This window comes from Pipistrellus hanaki (assembly GCF_964339955.1).
Source record: "Pipistrellus hanaki genome assembly, chromosome: 9".
Taxonomy (NCBI): Eukaryota; Metazoa; Chordata; class Mammalia; order Chiroptera; family Vespertilionidae; genus Pipistrellus; species Pipistrellus hanaki.
In genome coordinates, this window is record NC_140511.1 from 55,052,238 (window position 1) to 55,072,756 (window position 20,519).

The 20,519-nt window shown below is 44.8% G+C and overlaps 1 protein-coding gene and 2 pseudogenes across 3 annotated transcripts; all 3 read right to left on the bottom strand.

Moving 5' to 3' along the window:
* Nucleotides 1–1,494: 1,494 nt before the first annotated feature.
* Nucleotides 1,495–2,455, bottom strand: LOC311628446 (mas-related G-protein coupled receptor member X2-like; annotated as a pseudogene). Its single transcript has one exon. The product of its transcript is annotated as a mas-related G-protein coupled receptor member X2-like (transcript).
* A 6,595-nt stretch (nt 2,456–9,050) lies between these two features.
* On the bottom strand, nt 9,051–10,055 carry LOC311627300 (mas-related G-protein coupled receptor member X1-like; the record flags this gene model as incomplete). Its single annotated transcript, XM_084893667.1, has 1 exon — nt 9,051–10,055. The coding sequence occupies exon 1, from the start codon at nt 10,032–10,034 to the stop codon at nt 9,051–9,053; it is 984 nt and encodes a 327-aa protein (XP_084749793.1). The 5' UTR covers nt 10,035–10,055.
* A 3,840-nt stretch (nt 10,056–13,895) lies between these two features.
* On the bottom strand, nt 13,896–20,519 carry LOC311628447 (mas-related G-protein coupled receptor member X1-like; annotated as a pseudogene). Its single transcript has 2 exons — nt 20,397–20,519; nt 13,896–14,761 (listed from the first exon to the last, which is right to left on the bottom strand). The product of its transcript is annotated as a mas-related G-protein coupled receptor member X1-like (transcript).

Sequence of the window (20,519 nt, forward strand, 5' to 3'; positions counted from 1 at the left end):
TTAACTAGGCATAATGCAATGATTATTTTACAACATACACAAATAATGAATCATTTTGTTAAACATTTGAAACTAATATAATGTTATATGAGAAGTATATTTCAGTAAAGCCTGGCAAAATCATATTCCAAAAGTACACACACATAGAGGAAAGAGTATCTCCACTGAGATATTTTCACCCTCAGATGATCATATATCCGTTTGCCCAATACTATGTGTTTCAGGCCATGAGGAAAGGGCCATTCTTATGGGATTGGCCATTCCAAGCAAAACTCTTCCTGAAATGGAAGCTGCTCACATGAGGCTCTTTACACAGACCCACAGGGTGTGGAGATGCAGCCACACCTTGCCAGTTTAGTCAGCAAGTATGAAAACCTTTATCTCATTAAAATTAGGTCTCTGATCTTACTACTTTTTGAAGATTTCATAATAAAGTGGGAGCTGCGTAGGAAGTTCTGTGCTGCCCAGTCCATCAGGGGCTTTACAGAGCATGTTTATTTTATCAACTTATCTGTAAGTTTTACACTCTCTGTCTATTTTCCAGTCCATTGCCTTAGCTTCTTAACTCATTAGTGTAAAATTTAAAGAAATGAGTAGTTGCACCTTTTAAAGTGTCCACTTCTAGCGCACTAATGCAGATTAGGAGAAAGTCTTCTTTCTGAGCTGAGCAGTCCTGACCTTGCCTTTGTGTGAAGAAAAATGTGCCTCTTGCTTCCCAGTAGTCAGAGCCCTGCACCTGGACACAAGGTTAACCAGAGGATTGTATGTCGGCCCCTTCCCCTCTGCCTTTGTTTGGTGCAGTGGGCAAACCATACAGCTCAAACCAGAAATATGCCCTCCTCATGAACACCAAACACCAAGAACTTAGGAAACTTAACCTCTGTTTCCATCCTCCCAGGCTACGGGGCTCTTGGACTAGATTTTGACTCCATTTTTCACCAAAGACATTAAACAGGCATTGTTTTCAATAGTGTTTGTTCAAATGTGTTTCCATAATATCCAATGTTTTTGCTCACCTTCACATTTCACTTCTCATGTCTTTCTTTCCTCAAAGCACATTCTTCATGAGTTCCTTTTAGAGAGCATGTGGGTGGGAACCATACAGGACAGTTTAGGGCTGTGGAGCTGTCAGACAGGCACTCTGACTGGTGGTCCTGAGTGGTGTCCTGTCTAGAGGAATGTTTGAAGAAGAGCCAAATGGAGACTGGGCAGTGTGGCCTGGGAAGGAGGTCCTGTCCACCTGGAGAGCAGTGGAGGCCTGCCTTCCATACCCTGTGGAATGACTGATTCTTCCCTGCCCTGCAGTGACCTGAGTCAAGGGAGCAAGGCTGTGGGCATGAAAACCTAGGCCTCTGTGGCTTAGTCTGGCAGCCCTGGGGACTAGAATATTTTGCCTGGTCAGAGCCTGGGAGGAGGCTTTGCCCAATGAGGGGAGCAGCACTGGAAAAGTGGATTGCCACTGAGCCAAACAGGCTAGGGATTTTTGTTTTGTTTTTATGAAAGTTTACTTGTTTCTCCAGGAAGGCATTTTTTAGGTTCATTCACATCAGGAGTATCCTGCAGAGCCCTCTGCAAAACCAGCCTCAGGGTGTGTTCTTCTTCAGCCATCGCTGCCTGAAGGAGGCACCAAAGAAATAAATGATGGGGTTGGCACAGCTGTTGACACAGGACAGAACTAATACCTCCATGGAAAGATGGAGGACATTAAAGTCATGTGGAAGCCAGAATAAGAGGAACCAGTCGATGCCCATTGGCAGGCCCCAAAGGAGGAGGACCAGTACTGTGAGCACAATGGTCAAACAGAGCCTGGTTAGCAATACCCTGTGGGGGCGACACAGCAGTCTGGTCATCAGGGCCAGGCTGGATCCAGAGAGAAGCACAAATAACAAAATCAGCCATGCCACAGTGATGAAATCAAATAACTGACACATGGAAAAGCTTATAAAATCCAACAGAAGGAAACAGATATTTCTATCCTGGATGCTCAGTAGAAGGGACAAGGACCACAACAGGGCACACATGACAGTTGACAGGTTCCTGGTGCGGCAGCAGCTGTACCAGATAGACCACAAGACAGACAGGCAGCGCTCTGTGCTGATGGCATTGAAAAATCTCAGGCCTGAGATGTAGGTAAACATTGCCACAGCAGTGAAAAATATGTAGACTTTATTTGGGACAAAATCTAAGTTGAAAATTGAATCTAAAAAATACATTATCTTGCAGCAGTGGAAGAGGAAGTCGGCCCCAGGTTGAGGATGTAGACAGAGAAAGCGTTCCTGTGCCTGGGGAAGCCCAGGAGCCAGAGCACCACCGTGTTCCCTGCCAGCCCCACCGGGGCCACCATGGCTGTCAGTACTTCCAGGATTATGTTCTCTGTAAAATGTTTATAAATGGCCTGATCACTTTTATTGATTGTTGTGAACTCGGCCTCCCAGGCTGTGAGAGTCATATCCATGCTCAGAAATGCAGCAGTTGTGGGCCTGGAAATAAAACAAGACCTGAGCACCTGCTCTATGACCACTGACCCTCATGGTCACCATGTCTGTGGCGAAAGGAGGCTTCCAGAGATTAAGATCCTTCCTGAAACACACAGTCTTGGAGTCCTGGCGCTGAATTTAAACACAGTTCTCTCTGAATCCTAGAGCCTGGGATCCTTCTACTGCAATACAGACCCTCCATATACAACTTCTCCTCTCACCATTCAGCCCATGACATGTGCCATGAAGGCAGGAAGAGAAAAGTCTGCTCAGGTCCTTTGGAGGACAATAGGGTTCTGAGTTTTCCAGTATTTGTGCTCTGGGAGAGTGGCTTTGTTTGACAGCAGGCTGTTAGAAGCTCCAGTGCAATCTCAGCAACTGAGAGTGATCTACTCACTGGGAGAAAGGAAGTTATGACTTAGGCTCATGAAGAGAAGAGACCCCTTGTTAGGACAGAATGAGGACACCCAAAACTCTTGCATTAGAAATGTCCCAGTGTGTCATTTTTATGGGGATAGACAGTGATTACTCTTTTCCCTGTTGAGTCCCCAGGACCTAAGTTTGTGTGGGTACACATTGGGGCTGTCAATAAAATTTAGATTCAGAAATGATTGCATGTATGAATGAACTAATGAGGAGCTCAAGGGATGAAGAAAATTTAGATTGACTATAATATAAAATTTTTTTACATGAAGAATTTTAAATATAAAACAGAAGACAGCACTTTTAACTCGACCACCAAAAAACACATATGTAACAAAAGCAAAATTCCATTTGTAAGTATTCACTCTGTGAAATGCTCTTGTGTGTTTGAAAGAATATTTTTATGCCTGTAGACATCTCCTATCCAGGTGGGAGAGAATTCAAGACTGAATGAAATTTCTCTGTATTTTAGAGGAGAAAGAAGCCATTTTGGGGAGGAGAGAGATAGAGGTGGCCAAGGGTGTGAATAGAGATAGTTGAGACAGAAATACAGAAGGGGCATTATTAACTGGTTTTCCTATGATACATGTAATTGGAAACCCACTCATTGTCCCTACATATGATTTGGAGTAGAGAGTTCCCTGCCGATCAAAGCATTGTGTAAGAGAATTCTCCTGGTGATGGTGCAGGTACGAAGTGTTTAGTTCTATTTTACAAAGGGCTTTGGATGAAAAGAGGGAAGCTCTTGCAGAATTTAGATGAGATAAACAAACCAACTCACACATAGATGAAAAGGAGCAGCTGATGAGTGGTTACATGGTATTACCTCTTTTAATTCTCCTAATAGCCCCACGAGGCCAGTGCTATGCTTACTCTCACCTGGCATAAAGCGAAAGATGAGCACCAGGAGGTTGAATGACATGCTCCAGTTCTCATGTGCACAATTGGAAGAGGGTGGATCTGGACCCACATGTCTGTGTCAGAGTCTTCCCCTGTCACCTGCCCTGTAGCCCCACTATCAGGGTGGTTTTTCAGGTACAGATGGGAGGTAGTGGGGCGGAAGGTAGCAACTTTTAGGGACAAATCTAAAATGGCAAATCGTTTTTTGTGTTTTATTAAACTGGAATAGGCAAATTTCACAAATAACAGAGAAGTGAAGTTTATCCAGTGTGGAAGAAGAAGTGGGTGGAATTCAAATGAGAACAGACCAGACATTCCAGGAACTTCTTGCCTCTGCACAGACCCAATCAGTCAATTCTTGACATGTTCAGTCTGGGCAGATTCACCCAGGAGAATCAAACCCACTACCCTTTAGTCTGTGGGCTGCCACTCAAACAACTGAGTCAAACCTGCTAGGGCTTGTCTCCCTTTTTAAACTCAAAACTCAGTAATGATGACTAGATCTGTCTGGGCTTTGTGTTTTTTCTTTGTTGTTGTAGTTCACTATTGTATCTTTGGCATTGAGCACATGTTCCTTAGACACCATCTTTTATAATATCATCTTTAACACAGGAAGAAGCTGAGGCCAAAAGAGACAACAGATTTCCCTGAGATCTGGGTGAACAGCAGTTGCAATGCAAGCCCTGGTCTCCTGGAGCCCAGCCTGAAACTTTAGTACTGTTTTCTGCCTCATTGTGGGGTGAGCACCTGAGCAAAATCTTCACGTAAGCTCAGAACATGAGAGAACTGCAGGCGTGCAGAAAATACTAGCTTGTCTAAATATTGATTTCCTTCTATCCCACATAAGTGTTCTGACATTTTTAGACCAGAATGTGGATTTTAATTCCAGTTTCCATTCCAGTTTGATGGAAACATGTGACCAGGTGGTAGCCAATGTAAGGTGAGCACAAGTGATACAACCAATTAGGTTGTTCATTTCCTTCCCCTTTCCTCCTCTGGATGGAATGCTGGTGAGTCTGGGAGCCCTGCATGAGAATGAAGTCACCTCTCTAGTGCTGGGGAGCAGTCATTAGGCTGTTTCTGAAAGACCACAGGTGTCTGATGCCTTGAAATCACCAGTCAAGTTCTAGTAACCTCTCTCGCATAAACTTCTAGGGTTACCAAAATCATCAATTGAAATTCTTAAAAATATTTGTATAGAGCTCAGTGTTTAAACAATGTACATTCCAACTTCAAGGAATTCATGATGAGAGATTATTTCTCAGACATGACATCCAGTAGGGGGTGTTATCAGATCAAATAAATGAGATGTAATAACAAGCTGATCTAATCAGAGTGTGAGAGAAAAAGTACAAAAGAAAAGCAACTAGGAAGAGGCTATAAGAAAAATGGATTCTCTTAATTTGACGTCGAATTTCATTTTCAGCATCACTACCCACTGCTGCATCCTGGGAGGACAGATCTCTATGCCTCACCACTGGGCTCCCTTTCTCTCTGGCTCCTTATTGTTCTTAGGAAAGGTGACACTGACAGCTCATTGTAGGGCAGGAGGAGGGTGATTGGGGTTCAACACCCTGCCTCTCTGCTGTCATGGTGTGAGTTTCCATGGTGGTGTTACTCTACCCAAGGAGACAGCCCCTGGCTGGGGGCCTCTTTTTTGAGTCATAGTGACCACCAATACAGCCACAGCCTTTCCTACATTCTTGCTACTTATTATTCCCTTTACACTACAGGATGCACAATGGCAATAGCTCCCTACTATGATTTATTTTTAGGGACCTCTGTATCCTTTATTGATTTCCCTTAGTCTTGCTAAGCCTTTATACATAGTCTTTAAAAAAAATATTTCATTGATTTTTTTACAGAGAGGAAGAGAGAGGGCTAGAGAGTTAGAAACATCAATGCGAGAGAATCATTGATCAGCTGCCTACTGGGGATGTGCCCGCAACCAAGGTTACATGCCCCTGACTGGAATCGAACCGGTACCTTTCAGTCCGCAGCCCAACCCTCTGTCCACTGAGTCAAACAGGTTTCTGCTATACACAGTCTTTTTTATTAAATTCTCTTAAATGGCCTTATGTGTTTGTGCCTTGTGTTTTTGGCTGGGATAGGAAAGATACATGCAAAGAACAAACAGATGGACAAACAAAGTCATAGAACAGCAAAGTACTATGTGAAACCTGAGGTTATTAACAATTCACGTTTCAAAACAATGTCTGTGAAGCAGAAAGGACCTGTGTACCTCACAGCCTAAGTACCAGCATCCAAATCTTTCCCAAGGGAGCTTTATGTGTCTGGACTCTCCTTCACGGGTGCACAAGGTTCCTTGCAGGCTCCACCAAAGATGCACTTGTGACCATGTGGACTAAGAGGGAGAAAACAAAACTGCCATTGATAGAAGATGGTTCTGAGCTGACTCTTACCTGAGCACCATCTTCTGGTTGAAGGTAGTGAGTAGAAAAAGAGGAGCTTCTGAGGGAGTGCTGAACACCAGAGAATGCTCTTCTACCCTGGATAGGAGGTGTCTGCAGGAGCAGGTGTGGGACCTGACAACCAAGAGAGGCTTATCAAGATGCTGGGCAGCCCCTGTGACTTCCTGCCCTAGGGCCACTGGCAAATGAGATTCTGGAGATGTGAGACAAGGGCCTCAGGGGATGCCACTCACTTGCCCTAAGTTCAATGACTTATCTCTTACTCTCCCCATCTTACCCCATTTATTCCCCTCCATTGAGGAGTGTTTGAACTGGAACCTGTCAATGCCCATTGTGGCTGTGTGCAGGAAGCACACCCAACAAGCAATGTGGGCTAATATAGGTAAAAAAGAGTTTGTTGACCTTCAGGGCTTTCATGTCCCAGCTATTCTGATCTGTTTCCATTTACTCCCAGGAGGGAGAATGCATAACAGTTTATTTCAGAGGACAGAAGAGTATATAAAGTAAAAATGTAAAGTCTCTCCTAATCTCAATCACCAATAGCAACCGATGTTTACAGTTCTCATTTTAACTCGTTTACAAGTTATTTTATAGCTTCGTGTAACTGTAATGAAATCTCCTTTCTAGTTGTGACTTATTGATATCAACAACTGTGTATGTTGTGTTCCCTTTTAACAGGTAGAGAATGTGGCATACCACAGGCACAACTTATCACCTCTTTTTCTTTCTCTAAGACATTTGTTAGCTAGATTCTTTTCACATGATGTGGGGACAACCAGTCTTTTCAGCTTTAGCTGTTATGATTTTCTTTCATTTGCTCACGCTGCAGCCAAATTGAGTTACATGGTATTTCCCTAGAAACTTAACTATGAAGCATTTGAAACAACAAGAGAAACTTGTTCACTCATTTCTGTGTTTACCCAACTCTCCTAGTACTGTGTGCCTATCTTGTGCCAGGTAGTGATCCAGGCAGAGAAGATTGCAAATGCTACCAGAGGACCTTTCCCAGGCCCAAATTCCAGGATTGTGCTTATCTAAGGATATCATTTCCCCTCAACCCAGAGAACCCAGTGAGATTAGAGGTAGGCCAACTCATTTATTCAGACTTACCCTTACAATGCCCCAAGTTACAACACTAAGCATGAATCTAAAGGGCCTATAGTCTGAGAGAAACATAGGGAATCTTCTTTTCCTACCCAATCAGGTAGAACAATATTACATAATAACTAGGTTATATGGAAATTGATCATCACTACAAACTTAAGATGGCTGCCCCCATGTGGTCAAAGATGGCCATCCAAATATGGACACAAGATGCCTGGCAAGATGGCTAGTAGGGAGGAACTTATGGATGACCAGGCCTTCTGGTTGGGTAGTTGGGGAGGACCGTGGCCTGCAGGGGAGGGCAGTTGCTGGGAACCAGTCCTGGAGGGAGGGTAGTTGCGGAGAAGCAGTGCAGCAGGTGAGATCAGTTAGGGGCAATCAGGCCTTTAGGGTTGGGCAGTTGAGAGCGACCAAGCCAGCAGGGCAGGGCATTGGAGGGAACCAGTCCTTCATGAAGGGGGTGCTGCGGGTGACCATGCCTCAGGGGAGTACAGCTGGAGATGACCAGGCCTGAAGGGGAAGGAATTTGGGGGCAACCATGCCTGCATGGGAAGGCAGTTGGTGGCAACCAGGTCAGCAGGGGAGGGCACTTAGGGGTGACAAGGCCTTCAGAGGATGGTAGTTGAGGGTTACTAGGCCTGTAGGGAAGGGCTGTTGTGGTTGACCAGACTGTCATGGGAGGGCAGTTAGGGGTGATCAGGCTGGTAAGGGAGGGAAATTAAGGATGTTGGGGCCAGCAGAGAAGGGCAGTTGTGGGCAACCAGGCCTGCACGGGAAAACAGTTAGGGGCAATTGAACCAGCAGGGGAGCAGTTAGGCATTTATCAGGCTGGTAGGAAAGTGGCTAAGAGTTTATCAGGCTGACAGACAGAAGTAGTTAGGGGCAATTAGGCATGCAGGCAGGTGAGCCATTGGGAGCCAGCAGTCCTGGATTGTGAGAGGGATGTTCCACTGCCTCTTTAGGCCCAATTGGGCCTTAACGGATAGTAGGACATTCCTTGAGGGGTCCCAGATTGAAGAGGGTGCAGGCTGGGCTGAGGGACACACACACACACACACACACACACACACACACACACACACCCCGACACACCATGAACAAATTTTGTGCATTTGGCCTCTAGTTTTTGAATGACTATTTATGGTTTTGGAAAGGAATTCTTTTTTTTTCTTAACTTATTAAATATTACCTCATAAGTCAATAATATATTAGAGGCTTCATATGTATAAACTGTTGATGTTTATGAAATATTTGTCATATTTGGCGCCTCAGGGAGTCCTTTTCATTTGTTTTCTAATTTATTCCCCACTATGATCCTATGAGTAGACAATTTCACAGCATTTTACAATGAATTAACTGTAGCTTGGAGAGGAGAGCTGTAGAACCAGGACTTCAGACCTGGACTTATCTGATTTGGACAGGGATCCCTTTTGTTGCCATGAAGATAAAGATAAAGCATTCAATATAGAAATTCAGATCTCATGAGAAATTTATTCGTAATGTCAAGAACGATGGGGAGGTATAATGTTAGGACTAATGCTTTCTCCAAGAAAAGCTTGAAAGACCTGATAAAAAACAACCTATTTGAAGAGATTGGGGAATCACTGAAGCATTCTGAGGCTGAGGCTGAGAGAAGACTAGATATTTTCCAAGCCTGGCAGGGCAGCAGTGAATCTCAAAGTTACTTCAGATAGATCAGGACAAAGGCTCTTCATCATTGTCCCAGACTGCTTTCTGACATTCCCAGGGCTTCTCCAGGAAGGCTCTCTCTAGGTTCATCCACTTCAGGCGTGTCCTGCAGAGCCCTCTGGAGAACCAGCCTCAGAGTGTGCCTCTGCTTCCACCATCGCTTCCTAAAGGAGCCAACGAAGAAATAAATGATGGGGTTGACACAGCTGTTGACACAGGACAGACATAGTAAAATTATGTAACGATGAGGGAGGAAATAATATTCATTAGAAATCCAGATTATGAGGAAATTCTGGATACCAATGGGCAGGCCACAGAGGAGGAAGACCAGTACCGTGATCACTACAATCATGTAGAGCCTGGTGGGCGGCACCCGTTGGGAGCCACACAACAGTCTGGTCATGAGGGCCAGGCTGGACCCAGATAGAAGCACACATAACAAAATCAACCACGCCCCAGTGATGTAATGCAACACTGGACACCAAACAAGAGGCACCCTCCATTTCAGGATGCCACAGTAGTACCCTTTCAACCCGCTCAGCAGCAGGGAAAGGGCCCAGAGCAGGGCACACATGATAGAGGACATGTGAGTGGGGCGGTGACAGCGGTACCAGATGGGCCACATGACAGACATGCAGCGCTCCGTACTGATGGCACTGAGAATGCTCAGGCCTGAGATGTACACAGAGACCAACACAAGCGAGAGAAATTCTTGTACTTTAAAAATAAAATCTAACTTGATAAATGGAAGTAAAAAATTTGTTATCAGGCCACAGAGGTAGAGGAAGTCGGCCCCCGCCAGGTTGAGGATGTAGACAGAGAAGGCGTTACTGGGCATGCGGAAGCCCAGGAGCCAGAGCACCACCGCGTTCCCTGCCAGCCCCACCAGGGACACGATGATAGTCAGTATATCTAGGATTATTCCCGCTGAATAAAGTTGAAGAGCGGCCTGATCACTTCTATTGGTTGCTGTGAGATTGTTCTCCCAGGCTGTGACAGTCATATCCATGCTCAGAAACGCTGCAGTTGTGGGCCTGGAAACAAAAGAAGACTTGAGCACCTGCTCTATGACCATTGACCCTCATGGCCACCCTGTCTGTGGCGAATGGAGATTCCAGAGATCATAAATTGAAATTATTAAAAATATTTGTCTACCACCACCCTGAAAAATAATGTACATTCTATCTTCAAGGCAGTTATGATGAGAGATATTATTTCTAAGATGTGATACTCAGGAGGGGCGGTGCCAACATCTCAAATAAATAAGATGTAAGAACAATTCGATCTAATCACAGTGAGAGAGAGAAAGTCCTTGGAAAAAGGACAAATGAAGAAAAGTGGATACTGTTTATTTGATGTCAAATTTCACTTTTCAGCATCTCTATCCTCTGCTACATTCTGGGGAGACACAGCTCTTTGCCTCACCAATGGGCTCCCTTTCGCTCTGCCTTCTAATTTTTTTCAGGAAAAGTGACCCTGACAGCTGATTGGAGGGCAGGAGGAGGTTTAATTCCCTGCCTCTCTGCTGTCAGGCTGTGAGCTTGTCATGGTGGTGTTACTCTATCTAAGGAGAGAGCCCCTGGCTGTGGGCCTTTATTTTTAGGGTCATAGTGAAGACCACTTTTACAGCCACAGCCCTCCCTGTATTCTGTAAACTTAACTAACCTTTTACACTTTACAATGCCCAAGGGCAATAGCTCTCTATTATGACTAATCTTTAGATGTCTCATCTTGTTCATCCTTTCTACACTTTCTTTTTTCAGTTCTCTTCAATTGCCGTATTTGTTTGTACCCTTGTGTTTTTGGCTGGTACAGAAAAAATATATATAACAAACAAACTCATACAATAGCAAGGTAATGTGTGAATTCTGAGATTACTAACATCAATTCAGGTTTGAAAACAATGTATGTGAAGCACATAAGACCTGGGTTCTCACAGCCTAAGCTACCAGCACCCAAAGCTTTCCTGAGGGAACTTCTCGTTTCTGGACTGTTCTCCATGGGTGCTCATGGCTCCTTGCACACTACACACCAAGATGCACTCATGACCACGTGGACTAAGCGAAAGAAAACCAAATTGTCTTTTAGAGAAGATAGTTCTGAGCTGACTCTTACCTGAGCACCATCTTCTGATTGAAGGTGGTGAGTAGAAAAAGAGGAGCTTTCCAGGGAGTGCTGAACACCAGAGAATGCTCTGCTACCCCCAGATAGGAGGTGTCTGCAGGAGCAGGAGTGGAACCTGATGACCAAGAGAGGCTTATCAAGATGCTGGTCAGCCCCTGTGACTTCCTGAACAAGGGTCACTGGCAAGTGAGATTCTGTAGATGTGAGACAAGGGCCTCATGAGTTGCTTCATATTTGACTTGAGTGTAATGTCTTATCTCTTCTGCTCCCCATCTTTACCCTAACTGGTCCTCCTCCTGTAACAAATGTTCAAACTGGACTCTGATTCTGCTCACTGTGGGAGTGTGCAGGAAGCCCACCCAATAGGCAATATGAGCTTCCCTAGCTAAAGTGAGTTTCCTTGGCATTCAGTGCCATGCATGATGGAGCTCATTTGATCTGTTTCCATTTATTCCCAGGAGTAATGTATGCACATTAGTTTATTTTAAAGGACACAAGAGTATCCTATATAATAAAGAGATAATATGCAAATTGCCTATCACTCCAATATACAGGATAGCTTCCCCCATGTGGTCAAAGTTGGCTGTCCCCATGTGGACACAGGATGGCTGCCACAGATGGCTAGCAGGAGAGGGCAGTTGTGAGCAATAAGGCCTGCAGGGAGGGCAGGTGGGAGTACTAAGCCTGCAGGGGAGGGCAGTTAGGAAAACCAGTCCGGCAGGGTAGGAAAGTTGGGGGAAGTTGGCCAGCATGAGAGAGCAGTTAGGGGTCACTGGGTTGGCAATGGATGGCAGTTAGGGGTAACGTGGCCAGCAGGGGAGGACAGTTATTGGTCACCTGGCCAGCAGGGAAGGGAAGTTAGGGGCAATGGGGTCTCCAGAGAAGCAGTTAGGCGTGGATCAGGCTGACAGGGGAGTTGTTAGGGGGTGATCAGGCTGGCAGGCAGAAGCAGTTTGGGGGCAATTTGGCAGGCAGGCAGGCTAGTGGTTGGGAGCCAGCAGTTCTGATTTGTGAGAAGGGTATCTAACTGCTGGTTTAGGCCTGATTCTATAGAGATCCGGACTAAGCCACCAGTTGGACATCCTCTGAGGAGTCCCAGAAGCAAGAGGTGGAGGCTGGGCTGATGGACACCACTGCCCCTCTCCCTGTGCTCAAATTTTGTGCACCCAATCTCTCTTAGTTTATAATACTGTTTTGTATATTGGGAAGAGGCCAAGTAAGTAAATCTTAAAGTTTCTCATCACAATAGAAAAAAAAGTATCTATGTGTGGCAATGGATGTTAACTAGGCATAGTGCAATGATTGTTTTACAACATACAGAAATAATGAATCATTTATTTATACACTTGAAACTAATACAATGTTATATGAGAATATATTTCAGTAAAGCCTGGCAAAATCATATTCCAAAAGTACACACATAGATAAAGTAGTCTCCACTGAGATAATTTCACCCTCAGATGATCATTTATTTGTTATCCCAACACCAGGTGTTTTGGGCCATGAGGAAAGTGCTATTCTTATGGGAATGGCCGTTCCAAGCAAAACTCTACCTTAAAAGGGAAGCTGCTCACATGAGGCTGTTTACACAGACCCACAGGGTGTGGAGATGCAGCCACACCCTACCAGTTTAGTCAGCAAGTATTAACACTTTTATCTCATTAGAAACAGGTCTCTGATCTTCCTATTTTTGGAAGATTTCATAATAAAGTGGGAGCTGCTAGAAGTCTTGCGCTACCCATTCCATAGGGAGATTTACAGAGCATGTTTATTTTCTCAACTTATCTGGAAGTTTTACACTCTCTGTCTATTTTTCAGTCCATTGCCTTAGCTACTTAACACATAAGCGTAAAATTTAAAGAAATGAATAGTTGCACCTTTTAAAGTGTCCACTTCTAGCACACTAACACAGATTAGGAGAAGGTCTTCTTTCTGAGCTGAGCAGCCCTGACCTTGCCTTTGTGTGAAGAAAAATGTGCCCCTTGCTTCCCAGTAGTCAGAGCCCTGCACCTGGACACAAGGTTAACCAGCGGATTGTATGTCGGCCCCTTCCCCTACTCTGCCTTTGTTTGGTGCAGTGGGCAAACCATATAGCTCACCCCAGAAGTCTGCCCTCCTGATGAACACCAAACACCAAGACCTTAGGAAACTCAACCTTTGTTTTCATCCTCCCAGCTTCCTGGGCTCTAGGACTGGATTTTGACTCCGTTTCTCCCCAAAGTCATTAAACAGGTATTGTTTTCAATAGTGTTGGTTCAAATGTATTCCCATAATATCCAATGTTTTTGCTCACCTTTACATTTCACATCTCATGTCTTTCATTCCTCAAAGCACATTCTTCACGAGTTCCTTTTAGAGAGTATGTGGGTGGGAGCCATGCAGGACAGCTTAGGGCTCTGGAGCTGTCATATAGGCACTGTGATTGGTGGTCCTGAGTGGTGTACAGAGGAATGTTTGAAGAAGAGCCAGATTGAGACTGGACAGTGTGGTCTGGGAAGGAGGTCCTGTCCACTAGGAGAGCAGTGGAGGCCTGCCTTCCATACCCTGTGGAATGACTGATTCTCCCCTGCCTTGCAGTGACCTGAGTCAAGAGGGCAAGGCTGTGGGCAGGAAAACCTGGGCCTCTGTGGCTGAGTCTGGCAGCCCTGGGGACTAGAACATTTGGCCTGGTCGTAGCCTGGGAGGAGGCTTTACCCAAAGAGGGCCAGCAGCACTGGAAAAGTGGATTGCCATTGAGCCAAGCAGCCTAGGGCTTTTTGTCTTGTTTTAATGAAAGTTTAATGGTTTCCCCAGGAAGGCTTTTTCCTGGTTCATCCACCTCAGGAGTTTTGTGCAGAGCCCTCTGGAGAACCAGCCTCAAGGTGTGTCTCTGCTTCCCCATCGCTGCCTGAAGGAGCCAAAAAAGAAGTAAATGATGGGGTTGGCACAGCTTTTGACACAGGACAGAAGTTCTACAGTCTCGAAAAGAGGTAAGAGGGCACAATATTCATTTGATAACCAAATTAGGATGATCCATTGGAAGCCAAAGGGCTGGCCACAGAGGAGGAAGACCAGTACCGTGATCATGATGGTCATGTAGAGCCTGTTGGGTGGCACCCATTGGGAGCCACAAAACAGTCTGGACATCATTGCCAGGCTGGACCCAGAGAGCAGCAAAAGTAACAAAATCAGCCATGCCACAATGATCAAATTGAACGCTTGACACCAAACATGATGCACACTCGAATGGGGGAAGCTACAGTAGTACTGTTTCAGAATGCTCAGCAGCAGGGACAGGGCCCAGAGCTGGGCACACATGATAGCGGACATGTGAGTGGGGCAGCGTTAACGGTACCAGATTGGCCGCAAGACAGACAGGCAGAGCTCCGTGCTAATGGCGCTGAGAATGCTCATGCCTGAGATGTAGGCAGATGTTCCCACAAGCGAGAGTAATCTGCTAGATACTTCCATGACAAAATATAAGTTGAAAATTGAATATAAAAGATATATAATATAGCAGCCGAGGATGAGGAAGTCGGCTCCCGCCAGGTAGAGGATAAAGACTGAGAAGGCGTTCCTGCGCATGCGGAAGCCCAGGAGCCAGATCACCACAGCGTTCCCTGCCAGCCCCACCAGGGCCAGGATGGCTGTCAGTATTTGCAGGATTATTTTCCATGTATAATTGTAATAAGAGGCCTAATCACTTCCATAAGTTGTTTTGAGATTGTTCCCCAGGCTGTGACAGTCATATTCATGTCAAAAAATGCTGCAGTTGTGGGCCTGAAAGAAAACAAGACTTGAGCACCTGCTATATGACTACTGACCTTTATGGCCACCCTGTTTTTGGTGAATGGGGATTGCAGAGATCATAAATAGAAATTCTTAAAAATATTTGTCTACCAGAACCCTGATAAATAATGTACATTCCATCCTCAAGTCAGTTATGATGAGAGATAGTATTTCTAAGATGTGATACCCAAAAGGGGGGTGCCAACATTTCAAATAAATAAGATGTAAGAATAAGTCGATCTAATCACAGTGAGAGGGAAAAAGAATCAATGAAGAAAAACGGATTCTCTTTATTTGATGTCAAATTTCATTTTTCAACATCTCTATCCTCTGCTGCTTCCTGGGAGGACACATCTCTTTGCCTCACCACTGGGATCTCTTTCCCTCTGCCTCCCAATTTCTTTCAGGAAAAGTGACACTGACAGCTGATTGGAGGGCAGGAGGAGGGTGATTGAGGTTTAAGTCCTTGCCTTTCTGCTGACAGGCTGTGAGCTTGCCATGGTGGTGTTACTCTACCTAAGGAGAGAGCCCCTGGCTGTGGGCCTTTTTTTGGGGGGGTCATAGTGAAGACCACTGCTACAGCCACAGCCCTCCCTGTATTCTGATAACTTAACTAACCTTTTGCACTTCGATGCCCAAGGGCAATAGCTCCCTATTATGAATAATCTTTCTGTGTCTCATCTTGTTCATCCTTTCTACACATTGTTTTTATTCAATTCTCTTCAACTGCTGTATTTGTTTATAGCCTTATGTTTTTGGCTGGTACAGGAAAGGTATCTACATATAACAAACAAATTCATAGAATAGCAAGGTAATGTGTGAAATCTGAGGTTACAAACATCAATTCAAGTTTGAAAACAATGTATCTGAAGCACATAGGACCTGGGTTCTCACAGCCTAAGCTACCAGCACCCACAGCTTCCCTGAGGAAGGTTCAGTCTCTTGACTCTCCTTCATGGGTGCTCATGGCTCCTTGCACGCTACACCCTAAAATGCACTCATGACCATGTGGACCAGTGATTCCCAAAGTGGTCTATATCGACCCCCAGGGGTCTATGACAACCTGCAAGGGGTCTACGTCAGCGAAAAAAAAATTTGGGGGTCCATGAAATGAAAATGGGGGTCCACGATAGTGGATCTCAACATACACTGATAGTACCTATTTACTTACATCATATTATCTTATAATATAAAAGCATATAAATTATTTATAAAAGTACCTATGAAGTAAAAAATTTATTATATATGTTTATAAAATTGTGTAAGTTGTAGGATAAAAACCTGCACATAATGATATACCAGTATCATCTTGTTACAAGCATACGCGCAGTAAACATTCTTGCCAATTTTTGTCTCAAAGCTTCGCGAACTTGCACTGACTTGTTCAATTCGTCACTCTATAAATATGAATGTGAGAAAAATACGTTCATTCGTTTCCTGAATCTTGAATAGGAAAGTGCTGAGAAAACATTTAAAAAAATATAAACTGGTAGTTTATCATACAAATTATAGTGAATCAGTGTTATTTTGTTTGAGAATGCCGGAGAAAAGTAGGTACATTATTTTTTATTAAATTTTATGTTACGTATATTTTATTTTATTTAAAATTTTATTTTGAGTAGTTTTAATTTAAATTCAATAAATAAATGTATAAAACTTAACATGTGTTTTTATTTCAAGTTTTTAACACTAAACTTCACTACAGTTAAAAATTTACAAAAATATCAATATCAGGTAAGTAGGGGGTCTACCCAAAACTGAAAAACATGGCAAGGGGTCTACGGCACAAACAAGTTTGGGAACCTCTGATGTGGACTAAGAAAGAGAAAACAGAATTGCCTTTAGAGAAGATAGTTCTGAGCTGACTCTTACCTGAGCACCATCTTCTGGTTGAAGGTGGTGAGTGGAAAAAGAGGAGTATCCGAGGGAGTGCTGAACACCAGAGAATGTTCTCCTACCCCGGATAGGAGATGTCTGCAGGAGCAGGAGTGGAATCAGATGACCAAGAGAGGCTTATCAAGAAGCTGGGCGGCCCCTGTGACCTCCTGCACAAGGAGCACTGGCAAGTGAGATTCTGGAGATGTGAGACAAGGGCCACACAAGTTGCTTCATATTTGCTGTGAGTCCAATGTCTTTTCTCTTCCTCTCCCCATCTTACCTTAACTGGTCCTCCTACTGTAACAAATGTTTAAACTGGAGCCTGTCACTGCCCACTGTGGGAATGTGCAGGAAGCCTACCCAATAGGATTATGAGCTTCCCTAGCTAAATAAAGTGAGTTTCCTCGGCATTCAGTGCCCTGCATGATCGAGCTCATGTGATGTATTTCCATTTATTCCCAGGAGTAATGTATGTACATTAGTTTACTTCAGAGGACCCAAGAGTATCCTATATAATAAAGAGATAATATGTAAATTGCCTATCACTCCAACACACAAGATAGCTTCTCCCATGTGGTTAAAGTTGGCTGCCCCCATGTGGACTCAGGGTGGCTGCCACTGATGGGCAGTAGGAGAGGGCTGTTGTGAGCAATCAGACCTGCAGCGAGGGCAGTTGGGGGGGGGGTAGTAGGCCTGTAGGGGAGGCAGTTAGGGGAACCAGTCCTGCAGGTGAGAAAAGTTGGTGGGAACTAGGCTAGCAGGGGAGAGCAGTTAGGGGTGACCAGGTTGGCAATGGAGGGCAGTTAGGGGTCACCTGGCCAGAAGGGAAGGGAAGATAGGGGCAATGGGGTTGGCAGGGGAGCTTTAGACATAGATCAGGTTGGCAGGGGAGTTGTTAGGGGGTGATCAGGCTGGCAGGCAGAAGCAGTTAGGGACAATTTGGCATGCAGGCAGGCTAGTGGTTGGGAGTCAGCAGTCCTGGATTGTGAGAATGACATCCAACTGCTCATTTAGGCCTGATTCTACAGGGATCGGGCCTAAACCATCAGTTGGACATCCTCCGAGGAGTCCCAGAAGGAAGAGGTGGAGGCTGGCCTGAGGGACACCACTGCCCCTCTCCCTGTGCACAAATTTCGTGCACCCAACCTCTCTTAGTTAATAATACTGTTTTGTATATTGGGAAGTGGCCAAGTAAGTAAATCTTAAAGTTTCCTCATCACAATAGAAACAAAGAAGTATCTATGTGTGGAAATGGATGTTAACTATGGTAGGCATATTGCATTGATTATTTTACAACATACAAAAATACTAAATCATTTTGTTATACACTTGAAACTAATATAATGACAAAAATATCTCAGTAAAGCCTGGCAAAATCATATTCTAAAAAGTATACACACATAGAGAAAAAGAGTCTCCACTGAAATATTTTCCCCTCTGATGAAAATTTATCTGTTAGTCCAGTACCATGTGTTTCAGGCCCTGAGGAAAGGGCCATTCTTATGGGATTGGCCATTCCAAGCAAAACGCTTCCTGAAAAGGGAAACTGCTCACTTAAGGTTCTTTACACAGACCCACAGGGTGTGGAGATGCAGCCACACCCTGGCAGTTTTGTCAGCTAGTATGAAAACCTTTATCTCATTAGAAACAGGTCTTTGATCTTCCTATTTTTGGAAGATTTCAAAATGAAGTTGGAGCTGGGTAGGAAGTCCTGTGCTGTCCTGTCCATCAGGGGCTTTACAAAGCATGTTTATTATCTCAGACTATCTGGAAGTTTTACACTCTCTGTCTATTTTCCAGTCCATTGCCTTAACTACTTAACACATTAGTGTAAAATTTAAAGAAATGAGTAGTTGCACCTTGTAAAAGTGTCCACTTCTAGCACACTAACGCAGATTAGGAGAAAGTCTTCTTTCTGAGCTGAGCAGCCCTGACCTTGCCTTTGTGTGAAGAAAAATGTGCCCCTTCTTTCCCAGTAGTCAGAGCCCTGCACTTGAACACAAGGTTAACCAGCGGATTGTATGTCAGCCCCTTCTCCCCCTTTGCCTTTTTTGGTGCAGTGGGCAAACCGTACAGCTCACCCCAGAAGTCTGCCCTCCTCATGAACACCAAACACTAAGACCTTAGGAAATTCAACCTCTGTTTCCATCCAAGCAGTTTAATGGGCTCTTTGACTGGATTATGACTTCTTTTCTCCCCAAAGACATTAAGCAGGTATTGTTTTAAATAGCGTTTGTTCAAATGTATACCTATAACATCCAATGTTTTTGCTCACCTTCACATTTCACATCTCATGTCTTCCATTCCTCAAAGCATATTCTTCAGGAGTTCTTTCCATGAGAGTGTGTGGGTGGGATGCATGGAGGACAGCTCATTGCCTGTGCAGCTGTCAGACAGGCACTCTGACTGGTGGTCCTGAGGGATGTCCTGTCTAGAGGAATGTTTGAAGGAGAACCAGATGGACATTGGACAGTTTGGCCTGGGAAGGAGGTCCTGTCCACCTGGAGAGCAGTGGAGGCCTGCCTTCCATACTCTGTGGAATGACTGGTTCTCCCCTGCCTTGTAGTGACCTGAGTCAAGGGGGAAAGGCTGTGGGAAGGAAAACCTGGGCCTCTGTGGCTGAGTCTGGCAGCCCTGGGGACTAGACCATTTGGCCTGGTCAGAGCTTGGGAGGAGACTTTGCCCAGAGAGGGCCAGCAGCACTGGAAAAGTGGATTGCCACTGAGCCAAACAGGCTAGGGGTTTTTGTTTTGTTTTTATGAAAGTATAAAGGTTTACACAGGAAGGCTTTTTGCAGGTTCATCCACCGCAGGAGTGTTGTGCAAAGCCCTGTGGAGAAGCAGCCTCATGGTGTGTCTCTGCTTCTACATCGCTGCCTGAAGGAGCCAAGAAATAAGTAAATGATGGGGTTGGCACAGCTGTTGACACAGGACAGAAGTTCTACAGGCCCAAAAAGAGGAAAGAGGGCATGATATTCATTTGATAACCAAATTAAGATGATCCATTGGAAGCCAAAGGGCAGGCCACAGAGGAGGAAGACCAGTACTGTGATCATGATGGTCATGTAGAGCCTGTTGGGTGGCACCCATTGGGAGCCACAAAACATTCTGGACATCAGGGCCAGGCTGGACCCAGAGAGCAGCAGAAATAACAAAATCAGCCATGCCACAGTGATGAAATCAAATAACTGACACACGGAAAAGCTTATAAAATTCAACAGAAGGAAACATATATTTCTATCCAGGATGCTCAGTAGTAGGGAAATGGACCACAGCAGGGCACACGTGACAGCTGACAGGTGCCTGGGGTGGCAGCAGCAGTACCAGATGGGCCACAAGATAGTCAGGCAGCGCTCTGTGCTGCTGGCAGTGAGAAAGCTCAGGCCTGAGATGTAGGCAAACTTTGCCACAGCAGTGAAAAATATGTAGACTTTATTGGGGACAAAATCTAAGTTGAGAATTGAATCTAAAAATTATATAATCTTGCAGCAGTGGAAGAGGAAGTCGGCCCCCACCAGGTTGAGGATGTAGACAGAGAAAGCGTTTCTGCACATGGAAATGCCCAGGAGCCAGAGCACCACCGCATTCCCTGCCAGCCCCACCAGGGCCACGATGGCTGTCAGTATTTCCAGGATTATGTTGTCTGTATAATGTTTATAAAAGGCCTGATCACTTTTATTGATTGTTGTGAACTCGGCCCTCCAGGCTGTGACAGTCATATCCAT